This window comes from Lupinus angustifolius, chromosome LG03 (genome assembly GCF_001865875.1).
Source record: "Lupinus angustifolius cultivar Tanjil chromosome LG03, LupAngTanjil_v1.0, whole genome shotgun sequence".
Lineage (NCBI taxonomy): Eukaryota > Viridiplantae > Streptophyta > Magnoliopsida > Fabales > Fabaceae > Lupinus > Lupinus angustifolius.
Window position 1 is genome coordinate 30,044,534 of NC_032011.1, and position 13,694 is coordinate 30,058,227.

The window sequence follows — 13,694 nt, forward strand, 5'->3', positions numbered from 1 at the left end:
CACTTTATATTATATTTATTTATCTTTATTTTAATTTTCAAACTAAGGTGATGAGGTGATTAATATGTTGGTAGTGGTTACATATGATAATATATTTTTTATAGAAATTAAAAATGGATAAATGTAAAATAAGAAAGAGAAAATTATATCATGGTAATAGTTATTGTAGAATAATATAAAAAATCTGAAACAAGATTATATGATTTTTGTTGTGAAAATAAAAATATGTGAATGATAAAATAGGAGAATACAAATTACACCATGATGAGTATTTATTTTGTGTTTTCTAGTAGTATAGATATTCAATTTAAGATATGATATATGGTTATCGTGTTAACATTGATTACCTAGTATTATATGATGTTTTATGTAGTGATTAAAAAATATTAATGACAAAACTGATAATTAAAAATTAATCTATGGTAATAGTTATAGCATGTTTTACCTTTATACATAGCATAGAAGTATAGATATAGATATATTATAAATTACTTCAATTAAAAGTTATATTTTTTGTATAATCAATACTCATCCTATTAATGAACTAATCATTTTCATTGTATCTGTTGACTGTCACTTCCGATAACTATTGCTTCCGAAAATTGAACACTTGACATAGTATAATACCTGAGAGTCTAGTGGAATATTAACTATTAGATCAATATATTATTAATTTGTGATGTTGAAAAGTTTAGCAATGGTAAATTTATAGGCGTTTTTCTTATAATTGAAACAATATGAAATTCAGAGCCATAGTGGTTATTTTTTACAAAAATATTATGATAATTTTATTTTTATATAATACTACTCATTAATTAATAGTTTTGTTAAAAGGTCAAATATTTTAATATGGACAAATAATAAGTGGGGCATAGAAAATGTAAAATTATAAAAAATTATAGTTTTTTAAATATAATAAGGATAATTGAAAATTTGCACTTTTATTATCATTTTTAAGGTTGACTTTCTTAGCTATATGGCTTTTTAATATGTATAGGATTATAATATCTAACAAAAAATTATTTTTCTTATGGAAATATGGAAGATCATATTTTTAGTATTAACTATAATATCTATTTGATAACATTGAACAATTTCATTTCTCAAATTACAAATTATCAATTTCATTTTTTATTTTGCACATTATTCATTAATTTAGTTTCTTTGATGATCATATAATATTTGGAGAAAATCTAAATTGTTTGAATATGTATAAATTTGAGGACTAAATTAATATTTTTATAATTTTATGTACCAAATTTATTAAGTTGAGGATTAAATTGATATATTCTACTCATTGAATATTTGTCTATAGGTTGACTTTTGTAATAAAATAATTACAAATAAAATACCTTATAATTATTTTGTAAATGTATTTCATAAATTCTCTTTTTTTTTCATTCTCTTAGTTAACCTAAGAAACATTTGAGAGGGAGACTCTTAGTTTTGTCCAAAAAGTTATTCCCTTAATTATCTTAATATATGCTTTTGTTGGAAAATCTAACAAAATAATATAATTTTTTATCATATTATCTAACAAAATTTCCATTCTCTTTGTTAATTTGTTATTTTTCTGATATGGTTAAATATATATCAATTTAATATGAATATCTATTTATTATTTTAGTGTAAAGTTTTTTCACATAATTAGTACATAAATATTATGTTTTCTCAATATATAGTTTTATGGAGTTTAATTTCTAAAGTTTTTAATATTACATGAGATGAGATGATATACTAATAATATAAAAATTTATATGCATTTTCAATTTAAGAAAAGTATCTTAATATTTAATAAAGATTTGTCTTCTCTAACCATTAGAGTTGGAGTTTTTTGTTTGAATAATAATATATCCTCAAATGTTGTTTACAGAAATTAAACATTTGATATTTTGATCGATCTAGGGATTCAATGAAATCGTATTCTATTAAACTTGGAGTTTAAGAAAGGTATCCTAGTGCATTTTGAGTTTTCTTTAGGATTGGAGGACAAACAAAGAAAATTGTAAGATGGGGTATCTACCAACAAGTCAACTTTGAATAAAGAAAATTTGGAAGAGGAAGATGGATTGGTGGTTATGGGAGATTGGGAGGTGAGGAAAATAATGTAGATATTCAACCTATATTGTATAAAAAAAGTAATGATATATCTTCCTAATTTCTCTCTCTATATTATAAGAAAATGATATATATCATTTATAAGTCAATCATTAATGAATCAGGTTTCGAACAAATATCATATTAGTTTAATTTATTATTAAGCCCTAATTGTAAATAAGTTAAATGTGACTTCAATAAAAAAGATAAATACTTTTAAAACATATAAATAAGCATGAAGAAAAATAAAGAACAATATCATCATACATTTCATCATTTGTCCTAAATCTTTCCATATTTTAAAGGTTCCACAAATAATTTAAGAAATTATTAAATAATTGAGAAATTTGTTGCATTTTCACTAAAACAATATCATCAATTTACATTAAAAATTAAATTAAAAATGGAAAGATACCAGTCAAAAGAGAAGTAATAAATAAAAATATAATTTAAAAATAAAAAATCAATATATATTAAAATTTTAAAATATCAAAAGTATAATATATATAAGATTTTATAAGTATTTAATAACCAATAATAATAAAATATGAATAATATATAAATTATGCCTACATCTTTTTTATTTATTAGAAACATTAATAGAGTCTTTGTACTTACAGGTAAGACCCCACTAACTGATAAACTCATGACAATCATTTTTTATCAAGAGAAAAAAAATATGAATTAAAAATGTACGAGTTTTATATACTATTAGTGTATCATCATTAATCATATTTTTTGTGTATCATCATTACTCATAAATGAAATAATTGGATTTCCCGATGGTTATAATGAGGAATAAGTTTAAAAAACTTACGAGTAACTGAATCCATCTTCTTATCAATAATATCTCGTTACTTTATGAATAAGAAACTAATATCTTTTAGACGATTCTAAAGATTGAAACCTTACTTTTTGGTCACCGACATCGTATTGGTGTACCATTCATATTTAATATTAATCGAGTAATGTTAGAATAATTCAAAATGAATAATGAATGATTGGATATTTTATTAATAAATTTGCTCTGACTTAAAATCAAAAGCTAGCGTGTATCTCAATAAGGGTTTTATACATAATCACTTTTTAGTGGAAGTGGAATCAAAAGCTTAACAGAGTAAAAGTGATAATTGAAAAAATGCAGAATCTGCAACAAAAAGCTTCTGAATGGAGTGGAATTAACACCAATGATGCTTTCTCCATTGATCAAACCAATCTTTTCAATAAACTTGGCCTTCAAACCTTCATTAATCTCTCAACCAATTTCTACAACAGGTAATAATAATTTATAATAATAATAATAATCACTTTTTTTCATTTTCATCACTAATTTTTCAAATAATCACTTTTTTGGTTCCTTACAGAGTTTATGATGATGAAGAAGAATGGTTTCGTTCAATATTTGCAAGTTCTGAGAAAGAGAATGCTATTCAAAATCAGTATGAGTTCTTTGTTCAGAGAATGGGAGGTCCTCCTCTATTTTCCCAAAGAAGAGGTAATCTTAGATGTAGAGATCGTAATTCGATTGCGGTTGTAAAGACTCCCGAAACCACAATATTGCGGCCCTAATCAAAATTAGGGACCAACAAAGTGTTCGTCTAGTTGTGCAGCGTCAGTTAGATCCTCAGATGACCAAAAAGTCTAGGGTTCGATTCCTAGAAGCGACACTTGTTGGGAGTAACAGTCACGCATCCCGAAAGAGATTAGTTCCTTAGCCAAAAGGTGAGGGGATATATTAGTAGTACCAAAAAGATCAAAATTAGGGTTATGGACTCAGATTTTAAACCTTTGCTTAGAGTCTGTTTGTATGAAAATTATTTATTGAGTGGCTTAAAAATATAGTTTTTAGGCTTATTTTGTAAAAGCTATATTTTTCTGCAAAGCATAGATTTAAGTTCTGGAAAACGTAGTTTAGAGGATGAGTCTCGGCGCAATGATGAAGGCCATGGATTTAAATTCTAGAAACATGAGGATAAGTCATTAGAATGAGTCTCGTGTACTTGGTTGTCCTTTTTACTGATATAAACAGTTTCTTAGAAAAGCAGAATTTTAGAACATTTTTTTGCTTAAACCCAATGTCAGAAGTGATTTTTATCACAATTATCACCTTTTTTTTTTGTTTTCAAAAATAGCTTAAACAAACTTATCCATGATAAATTTTGGTGGTTGCATTTTGAAGCTGTCTTAAAGGGCTAATGGTTTAGAGGGAAGAATATGTTTGATTTCATCTTAGTATTTGATTCATTGAAAACCCATAATACTGAAGATAGTGACACAGAACCTATTACATATTCAAGTAATTCTCAAACATTTTGTGACTTGTACTATGGTGCAAGTCTTTGTAAGGAAATTTCTATGACTTTTGTAGTTTATTTGATAACATTTGAGGAATGTATTGCTTGAATGGATTGTTATTCACAAAAAATGAACAGGGTAGTAAATAAAGAATTTAGTTATTCTAATATTACTATGTGACTTTGATGATGTTCTGCTTGTATGTGTTTATTGTTTACTGATTGGATGCTGATATATGAATGCTCAAATGATGTTCTTTAGGGAATAATAAAAGTTTCGGGAGGAAGAAAAACACCTTGTCAAATAGTAGGATTGGTTAGGGGTTAGTATAATAAGATGTCTAGAGAGGTTTTGTGGCATGCTCTAGAAAGGAAAGGTATTCACATTATCTGTATTCGAGAAATTAAGGATATGTATGATGGGGTTAAGATTAGCATGATTAGGACTATTGCAAGGGTCAATATTGAGCGCTTACTTGTTTACAATGGTCTTGGATGTGCACGCTGAGCATATCCGAAAACCAGTGCCACCATGTGTGCTCTTTGTGGATGATATTGTTGTAGTGAGAGACTTGAGAGAGTAATTAAATGAGAAGTTAGAATTATGGAGACAAGCTTTAGAAACACATGGATTTCGTATAAGTCGAAGTAAGACGAAATATATGATGTGTAAGTTTAGCAAGAGGTGAACAAATTGTATTATAGAGGTAAGTACTGGGGAGAATATCATATCACAAGTTAATAGATTTAGGTATATTGGGTCAATCATACAAGATGATGGGGAAATTGACGAAGATGTGAACCATTAGATTTAAGCGGGTTGGATGAAATGGTGGAGTGCTTCAGGTGTCATTTGTGATAAAAAATATATTGCTCAAGCGTAAAGGAAGTTTACCGCACAACTATAAGGGTTGTAATGTTATATGAAACTGAATATTGAGCGATAAAATGTCAACAAGAAATAGACTCCATGTAGTAAAGATGAGAATATTGTATTGGATGAGTAGACACACTAGACAAGTATGATTAGAAATGAATGCATCAGAGAGAAAATTGTAGTTTTTCCTATTGTAGAAAAGATGGTAGAGTCACACCTTAGATGGTTTGGACATGTGTGGAGAAGACTAGTAGTAGCCCCCGTAAGGAGAATAAATCAAATGAAAGCTAGTTCAACCCCTAGAGGAATATGGAAACCAAGAAAAATCATAGGGGAAATGATAAAGAAAGACCTAGAGCTTAATGCTTTATCAATGAACATGATTTATGATAGAGTATTATGACGTCGTTCGATCCATGTAGCAGACCCCACCTAATGGGATAAAGACTTGGTTGTTGTTGGTTAGTGGTTACTGAAAGACTTAGATCGGCCCTTGTAAACTAGACATCTAGAATACTGGAGCAATAGGTTATAACAAAATTACACTGAATTTTTCTAGCTAAGTCCACTTATACCCCTTTTGTGGTGTAGGTTCCTCTTAAGAAAAATCTTTAGTGCCCTTAGAACTTTTCCTTTACAACTTCTTGAAAAGAAAATGGAGCAACTTCCTAAACTATATATTATGTGAGGCAAACCATTAGGATAAGAGAAATGCCAGAAACACATTCTCTTATGAATGAAGCAACTCTAGGTTAGTTTTAGCAACTTTTCAAATGATGAAAATGTGTACACAATTATGAACAAGTTTCTGTAATTATGTTCATTTTCAGTTCCGTCCATCGATCTTATCATGTGCCCTATGCCCCTATGTTGTGACATTTAAATGGCATTGTTAAATCATATGTTTTCCAGTTATAAGTAGATTGATGGAAATTGAAAGTTGTGCGTAAAGGTAAACATGATCAAGAGATCCGGGCGAAGTCTATTGTGTATCGGTCACTTGCTTCTTCTAATCACGATGCAATTTCGATGTTTAAACCTTGGTTCCTTTTTGGTATATCAACAGGGCATCCTGCTCTAATTGGTCGACACCGACCATTTCCTGTGACACATCGAGCTGCTGAGAGGTGGCTACATCACATGCAACAAGCTTTGGATAGTACTCCAGATATAGATGATGACTCAAAGATCAAAATGATGAACTTTTTCAGGTTTACTTTCTGCTACTTCCGGGTAAATCGTTTTCGGTCACTCATAATAACTTACACGCCCCTCTTATTTTTTAGGCACACCGCATATTTTCTGGTGGCCGGAGATGAGCTGAAGAATCAAAACTAGCAGATGCCATGCAAGCATGCTGCTGGAAAATAGATTGTGTGGCACTTATTTTCCGGTAATTTCGAAACCATCAATGAGCTTATGCAAGCAATCATAGCTGAAATGGAGCATGAGTGCAATTGTTTTTAGCATTTTTCTCTTCATAGAAAATTGAAAAGATTGGAATAGCATTCTTCAGTTTCTATTACTTTATCCATTGATATGAAACTTTTAGCATAAATGCTCATTTTCATGTTTATACTTTATGAATCCAAGACAATCCACAAGAACTTAAACATGACATAAACCTCTTGTTCCTTTTTTACTTTAGACTTTATGCACTTTTTAGTATAACAAATGGTATCCCCTTATCTATGAGTAAGAGGCTAATTCATTTCGGGACGTGTGGTTGTCCCTCTCAATAAGTATCGTTTCCATGAATTGAACAATTGACCTTTTGGCCTATCTGATGATTAGTGTGACCTTATATTATTAGACAAACACCTTCTTCATTAATAGAGTGCACTTTGAAATCATAACATATGTTCTATTTAATCATTTTCTGCAAAAATATTTCTAAAAACTAAAAAAATAGTGCACATGTCCATATATTTCTAAAAACTAAAAACATAGTGCATATGTCCTATGTAATATTTTTCTATAAATATATTTCTAAAAATTAAAAAAATTGTATATATATCATAATTTTAATAACTGAAAGAGATAATTTATGTCACCATATATGAGAATATATTTTATTCTAATATATATATATATTTGACAACAATTATGGGCACCATACTGGTAGATAGGATAATGTCTTGTGAGAATAAAAAGGCTTAATAATGTTTTAATGCATTTTCCAAAGCTACAATATATTTTTAATCCCTACAAATATGGTAAAATATATGTCCTCTTATTTTTGTCTCTCATTTTTTTGTCTAGGTTTCTCATGTTTGTTGATCAACTATTCCGGTGTGAAAATATCCATATATTTCTAAACAAAGTTTTTGTATTAAACAAAGTCTATTTTTTGTCAAGAGAACTTAAGAATATCTATATTTTACACTTTAATTATTTTTAATCCACATATAAGATTTGTGGTATTTCTCACAATTAACTTATAATTTTCTCATGTATGCTCAAACCATGATTTCAAATATATGTATTTTTTTACATCAACACAATCAATAGCATAACAATTTAAAATTGCAACCAACAATTCATAACAAATTATAACAATAATACCTATTATGTCAATGATAATAACATGGCATCACATACGGCTATATTAAAAGTAATCAAATAAACAATTTCATATATTATACATATAATATATAAGATAATTTTGATATATTATACTCACATTTATTCAATTATAATTATTTATAAACTCAGCATATTAAACATATAAGACTTATATACACTGTTATAAACGAGATTAAAGAATCTAACATGTAAAACATTTTTCATACAAGTTTCTTAATTTATAAGACTCTTCCAATTTTGAGATATCCGAAAATTTCATTAAAATAATTTAAGATCGTATTGATCTTCTCCTTCACTTTAGTCGCTTTATCTCAATGCTTTGACTTCTTCTAACTATCAACAATGTTAAACCAAACATTGACTAAACTCAAATGTCCTCACTTCACCAAATAATAATTAAATCCTAATTATTCAAACAAGTCAAAACACTTTAATACATCATAAAAGAAAGTTTAAAACAAAATCACAATATTATGAAAATCAGTTCCATCCATAAAGGAGATTGTAATATTTCAAAGCTCTTAAAAAAGTAACTAATAAATAATAATTAAAGCATTTGTATATTAATTAATAATAGCAGTGTTGAGTATTACCATTAAACTTGTGTTGTGTAATATCATTGCCTATATTATGAATTGATGATTGTCCTCACATACAGCATGTGTCTTTTCAAGTTTTCATCATGCTTTATCTCCACTTGGATGATTTATCTTTTCAATAATTGTCACTCTAAAAAATTGAACTTTTAACTTTTTTATTTTTCTGGAATCTAATAAAATTTTATATCACTAGACCAATGACTTATTGGTGACATTGATTCTACCGAAACATATTATTTCTACCAAAAATGTTATTTTACAGACAAATAAATATGAGAATATGTTTTTACTACACATAACTTTCCAAAATATTATTTTTGCATTCAGGTGGACATGTTTTACTTTGGAAAAATAGAATCAATTTATCTCATTTCTTTTCCCAAGCTCATTTTAGGTGTACAAATTAAATTATTGTAAATTTATCTTATTTCTTTTCCCAAGATCATTCATCATTCATATATTATGTATTATTGATTATTAAATAAAAGTAATATATATACAAAGTATATGATGTATTGATACTGTAAAAATCTATACACCGACAAATGTATATATTAACAAAAAAATCCTCATCCATAAAAAAGAAAAGATGTGGATTGTTTTTTTATTTAAATATATAGTATTTTACTCTTCACAATTATATGGAAAAAAAATAAGGCAAAATTTAACATGTCATGGTTAACATGCATAAAATTTCATTTGTATTCTATAACTAAATGGAAGTATTACTTCATTTCAACAACAAAAAAGTAAAAGTATTACTTAATTGGGATGTGTGCAATGTTACATATTTTTTTTTGTTGATATTCAACTTGTAATTATTATCATACTTGTTTTCAACATTTCTAAAGTTTAGGACTTTATATCAATGTTCAACTTGTGAAGGTGAAGAGTTGGAATACTTTTTTCGATTTTCTGGGTACCACCAAGGGTATCTCTTCACCTTTTGGTTAAGGAACTAATCCCTTTCGAGGTACATGATTGTCCCTTCCAACAAGTGTCGCTCCTATTAGAAGTATTTGTACAATTAAAACACTTACTTTTTTGTTCTGGAACTCCCATTCTTTGTGGGCACTATGAAGGTCAGGTATGACCTGATACACCATTCACATTTGCATCTGTGTTTACACAAACTGCAAATGTCATGGATTGTATTCAATTTTTTAAAAATTGCACTTAGATTCGACTTCACTCGACTAATCGATAATCCAGAATTTTCAAATTCTTGATACTCTTCTTCCTCTTTAGTCTGTACCGTGTAAGAGTTGCTTGCCCGGTCGTAACAGTAAAATGAAACTGACAACAACAAATGAAGGCGATAAATAGGCTCGGTCAGAACTGTTTATGTTCCAGTAGTAGTTTCAATTCAGTCTCCGATACTGTCAAATAAATATTGCTCATTTGCAGAACATTACATTATATTCAATCTCACAAATGACTTAAGCCAAGTAAAAAATTATATTCATTATACATAATCCATAGTCATACAACAAATCTTCTAGCTTGAACTAGAGCTTTTCCGAATTCAACGGTTTCTGTAACATTTTCGGAGCTTGTGTATTTATTCGTCTTACATTTGTAACATGACAGTCCTGCAGTGAAATAATGGTTGGGGCAAAGTTACATTTGTAGCTCAGCTTCTTCCTTTTCATGTGCAAAGTGGATTATGAGTCTGAAGGACCAGAAGGTACTTTACTAAGGAGCCAAACCAAAAGCACACCGACAAGAGCGCCAGAAAGATGTGCAATATGATTGACATTTTGCAATGCGTAGCCTCCACGGAGTGAGGTCGAAGCTTGGGCTGCTTCCATGACCTGTAGAGCTCGCAAAGAACAAGTCAATTATAGAGGACACTGATAGTTATAACTAGCAGTTCAAGCATAACCCAAACAACACGATGTCCATTTTATCCTTTCGAACAAAATAAATACAACCGAATATCTTTTTCATTAGGCGGGATTGGCTACAATACTACCTGCATCAAACCACGTCATAATGTCCTATTGTAAATCATTTTATATATTTCTATATTCAAGCCATTTACCTATAACTATTGATGTTTGAGATCTCCTTATTGGGGTTCTATAGGCCATACACACCCGAACCACCTAAGGCAAATTCCAAACATGTTTTCGGATACTTTTTTTGTATTCATCGAAACAATTTAAATGTACCACATAAAAAGAGCAAACAATATGACACTGGAGGTTCCTGTATCTCTGTAAAAGATACAAAAAAGGTTCATAAAGTAACTCATGGAAATAACGTCCATAACCATTTATTGCGACTTTACATGATGACTTTTTGCTCACCTTCTCTATGACAAACTGGCCCAATATAAGTACTTCAAGGATCTTTCTCCAATCCCATGACATCTACATCGAGTTAAAGTAATACTGTAAGAACTTCGAAGTATAACTAGAAAAAATGAACCAAGATTACGATACGATTTCAGGTACCTTTACGAGGACACTGATAGCAAATAACCCAAAAACAGCACCAGAAGCCCCAACAGAAACTGCATTTCTTGGTAAAACCAACCACGAAACAAGGTTAGCTCCAACACCAGTAAAAATGTAAGAAATCCACAAAGCAAAGCTTCCTTCCTCTTCTTCAACGAGCTTTCCTGTTGTGGAAAGAACAAAATATCAGATGCTAGCATCAATTCTGCAGCAACTGAACTTGCCAGAAATAACCTTAAGCCTTACCAAAAATGTATAAGAAGAAAAGATTGCTAGAAAGATGATTCCTGAAAACATTTACATGTAAAGGCAGTAGTGAGATTACAAAATGATATATACTTAGAAAATAATATCTCGGTGTTGATCTTTGTTGAAGGAAAAAATAACTAAATAAAGCTTCCTTTGGTTTGATGAAAAATGGATGGAATGTAATGAAGAAGAATGGAACGATACTAGGTTCCGTTGTTTGGATTGTTTAAAATAGGACAGAACGAAACCTGGTCGAGTGAAATCGAATAACTCTATTTTCCCCTTCCAGATTGGAGGATAGGGGATGGAGACATGGAGTGGATATGGAATGAACTTATTATTCACTCCACTCCATCATAAAATATCCAAAGAATAGGATGGTAATTTTGTTATGTTCCATTCCATTTCATCACAAACCATTTCATATGATTCCATTGAATGCAACATTAAATATACAAACATAGCCGATAGAGAATACTGTGCGCATTTTACTAACAAGTAACGATAATAGGCGTCATAGAAGACGACTCACCAATTAGCATGACAAAATGTTGCTGTGACAAACTGGTACCAAACAGGCCAGTTGTGGTACAAGTACAACGCCTTGACGCCATTAACCTAGACCACAATTGATATAGAACTAAGCATCCCAATGTTACAAGAAATTCTGAAATTCTTTATGATTACAGAGTTCATATTAGTTAGCAGACTAAATTAGAAACCTTAAAAAAATGGTCTGCGACGAATATCCCAATGTTAAGGAGTATGATCCAGAATATCCCATTCACACGTTTCTCCGGTTTCCTCTTTTGCTCTGGTTTCCCGAGCTCCAGCTGCGATACCAAATCTAACCAGGCACAGTATTTATATCACAGAATTCCCAAAACTAAGCTGCAAGGTTTTAAATTGCTAGTCACATAACATTATGCAGCCACAACATCTTCTTATATATTAACAAATACTTTACATGTATGGATTTGGATTCGCTCCAGCTAAAGCATAAGACAAACATACATCGATGATTAAGATTTTAAAAGTTAGTTATTGGTTATTATTTAACAAAAGTCACGTGCATTTATCTTTTGATCTTGATCATTCAAATAAGATCCAATACTGTATATTAACTGTTATAATTTCCCCATTGTAACAACTGTTCTCACTTGATCACTTCATATATTATGTATATATATATATATGAACAATTGTTAGTATAAGAAATGAGAACAATTAATATGGGTCATTAGATTTTATATGAATGGTTAAGATTAAAAGTGATTATATGACTAATAACTAACTTTTAATCCTAACATCTCATCTCTAATTGTAAAACCCAAATTTATTGATTTGATAGTTTTTATACGATAACTGTTATCACTTGAGTCACTTCCATATATATATATATATATATATATATATATGCTGACTAATCACTAATTTTTAATCCTAATTATCCGGTTGTAAAACCTAGATATATTATTTTCACACTCCCATATATATATATATATGTGTGTGTGTGAATGTCTTAAATTATGCTAAGCTGAAATAACGTGCTGTTTGCAATATCTAAAGAAATATAAGTTTTGCAGGAAAAGTGTTTGATAAAATGCCTAAGAAAGAAGATAAGGCAAAACATGCGTATTTGATTACCTGATTTGTTGTTGTTGTTGATGTTGTAGCATATTGTGCGAGTTGGGGAAGGAAGCATGATAATGGGTAAGGAGTGATAATGATGAAAATTGAAAGAAGAGGGTTTGGAATTGAAGAACAAAGATTGTAACTTGAATGATTGAAGTGTAGCAGAAACTCGTAACTGCGCCATTGAAGAACAACAACTACTACTACTTTGTATGTTTGTTTCAAACACTATCCATTAATTCAAAGTTTCATACCTANAGGATGAGGAGGAGGATGAGGATAGGATGAGGATGAGGAGGAGGATGAGGATAGGATGAGGACGTGAATGAGGATGAGGATAGAATGAGGATGCGGATAGGATGAGCACGTGAATGAGGATGAGGATAGGCTACGCAGGAGGAAGAGGATGAGGATGAGGAGGAGGATGAGGATGAGGATGAGGACGTGAATGAGGATGAGGATGAGGATGAGGATGAGGATAGGATGAGGACGAGGATGAGGAAGAGGATGAGGATAGGATGAGGACGAGGATGAGGAAGAGGATGAGGATAGGATGAGGACGAGGATGAGGAAGAGGATGAGGATAGGATGAGGACGAGGATGAGGAAGAGGATGAGGATAGGATGAGGACGAGGATGAGGAAGAGGATGAGGATAGGATGAGGACGAGGATGAGGAAGAGGATGAGGATAGGATGAGGACGAGGATGAGGAAGAGGATGAGGATAGGATGAGGACGAGGATGAGGAAGAGGATGAGGATAGGATGAGGACGAGGATGAGGAAGAGGATGAGGATAGGATGAGGACGAGGATGAGGAAGAGGATGAGGATAGGATGAGGACGAGGATGAGGAAGAGGATGAGGATAGGATGAGGACGAGGATGAGGAAGAGGATG

General features: G+C 30.6%; 2 protein-coding genes across 3 annotated transcripts; one reads left to right on the plus strand and one right to left on the minus strand.

The window, feature by feature from the left end:
- LOC109344460 (two-on-two hemoglobin-3-like) lies at positions 3,164–6,846 on the plus strand. Of its 2 annotated transcripts, XM_019583274.1 has the most exons (5): positions 3,164–3,372; positions 3,462–3,592; positions 6,335–6,479; positions 6,555–6,652; positions 6,685–6,846. In XM_019583274.1, exons 1-4 carry the CDS (start codon positions 3,236–3,238, stop codon positions 6,604–6,606), a joined length of 465 nt encoding a protein of 154 aa, XP_019438819.1. In that variant the 5' UTR covers positions 3,164–3,235; the 3' UTR covers positions 6,607–6,652; positions 6,685–6,846. The 2 variants fall into 2 exon arrangements, with proteins under 2 accessions (XP_019438819.1, XP_019438818.1); XM_019583273.1 differs by having other exon boundaries at positions 3,165–3,372; positions 6,555–6,846.
- LOC109344463 (rhomboid-like protein 11, chloroplastic) lies at positions 9,764–13,038 on the minus strand. Its single transcript, XM_019583275.1, has 7 exons — positions 12,812–13,038; positions 11,887–12,011; positions 11,697–11,782; positions 11,162–11,202; positions 10,913–11,079; positions 10,766–10,828; positions 9,764–10,267 (listed from the first exon to the last, which is right to left on the minus strand). The coding sequence occupies exons 1-7, from the start codon at positions 12,981–12,983 to the stop codon at positions 10,118–10,120; spliced, it is 804 nt and encodes a 267-aa protein (XP_019438820.1). The 5' UTR covers positions 12,984–13,038; the 3' UTR covers positions 9,764–10,117.

What these genes read in the sequence shown, in the direction of transcription:
- LOC109344460 (XM_019583274.1), top strand. Translation starts at nt 3,236, where the DNA reads ATGCAGAATCTGCAACAAAAAGCTTCTGAATGGAGTGGAATTAACACC. An exon ending in TCTATTTTCCCAAAGAAGAG is followed by an intron (nt 3,593 to 6,334) that starts GTAATCTTAGAT and finishes GTATATCAACAG; the next exon opens with GGCATCCTGCTCTAATTGGT. An exon ending in AAAATGATGAACTTTTTCAG is followed by an intron (nt 6,480 to 6,554) that starts GTTTACTTTCTG and finishes CTTATTTTTTAG; the next exon opens with GCACACCGCATATTTTCTGG.
- LOC109344463 (XM_019583275.1), bottom strand. Translation starts at nt 12,983, where the DNA reads ATGGCGCAGTTACGAGTTTCTGCTACACTTCAATCATTCAAGTTACAA. An exon ending in TTTCTTCTTATACATTTTTG is followed by an intron (nt 11,080 to 11,161) that starts GTAAGGCTTAAG and finishes TTTCCACAACAG; the next exon opens with GAAAGCTCGTTGAAGAAGAG. An exon ending in CTATCAGTGTCCTCGTAAAG is followed by an intron (nt 10,829 to 10,912) that starts GTACCTGAAATC and finishes AACTCGATGTAG; the next exon opens with ATGTCATGGGATTGGAGAAA.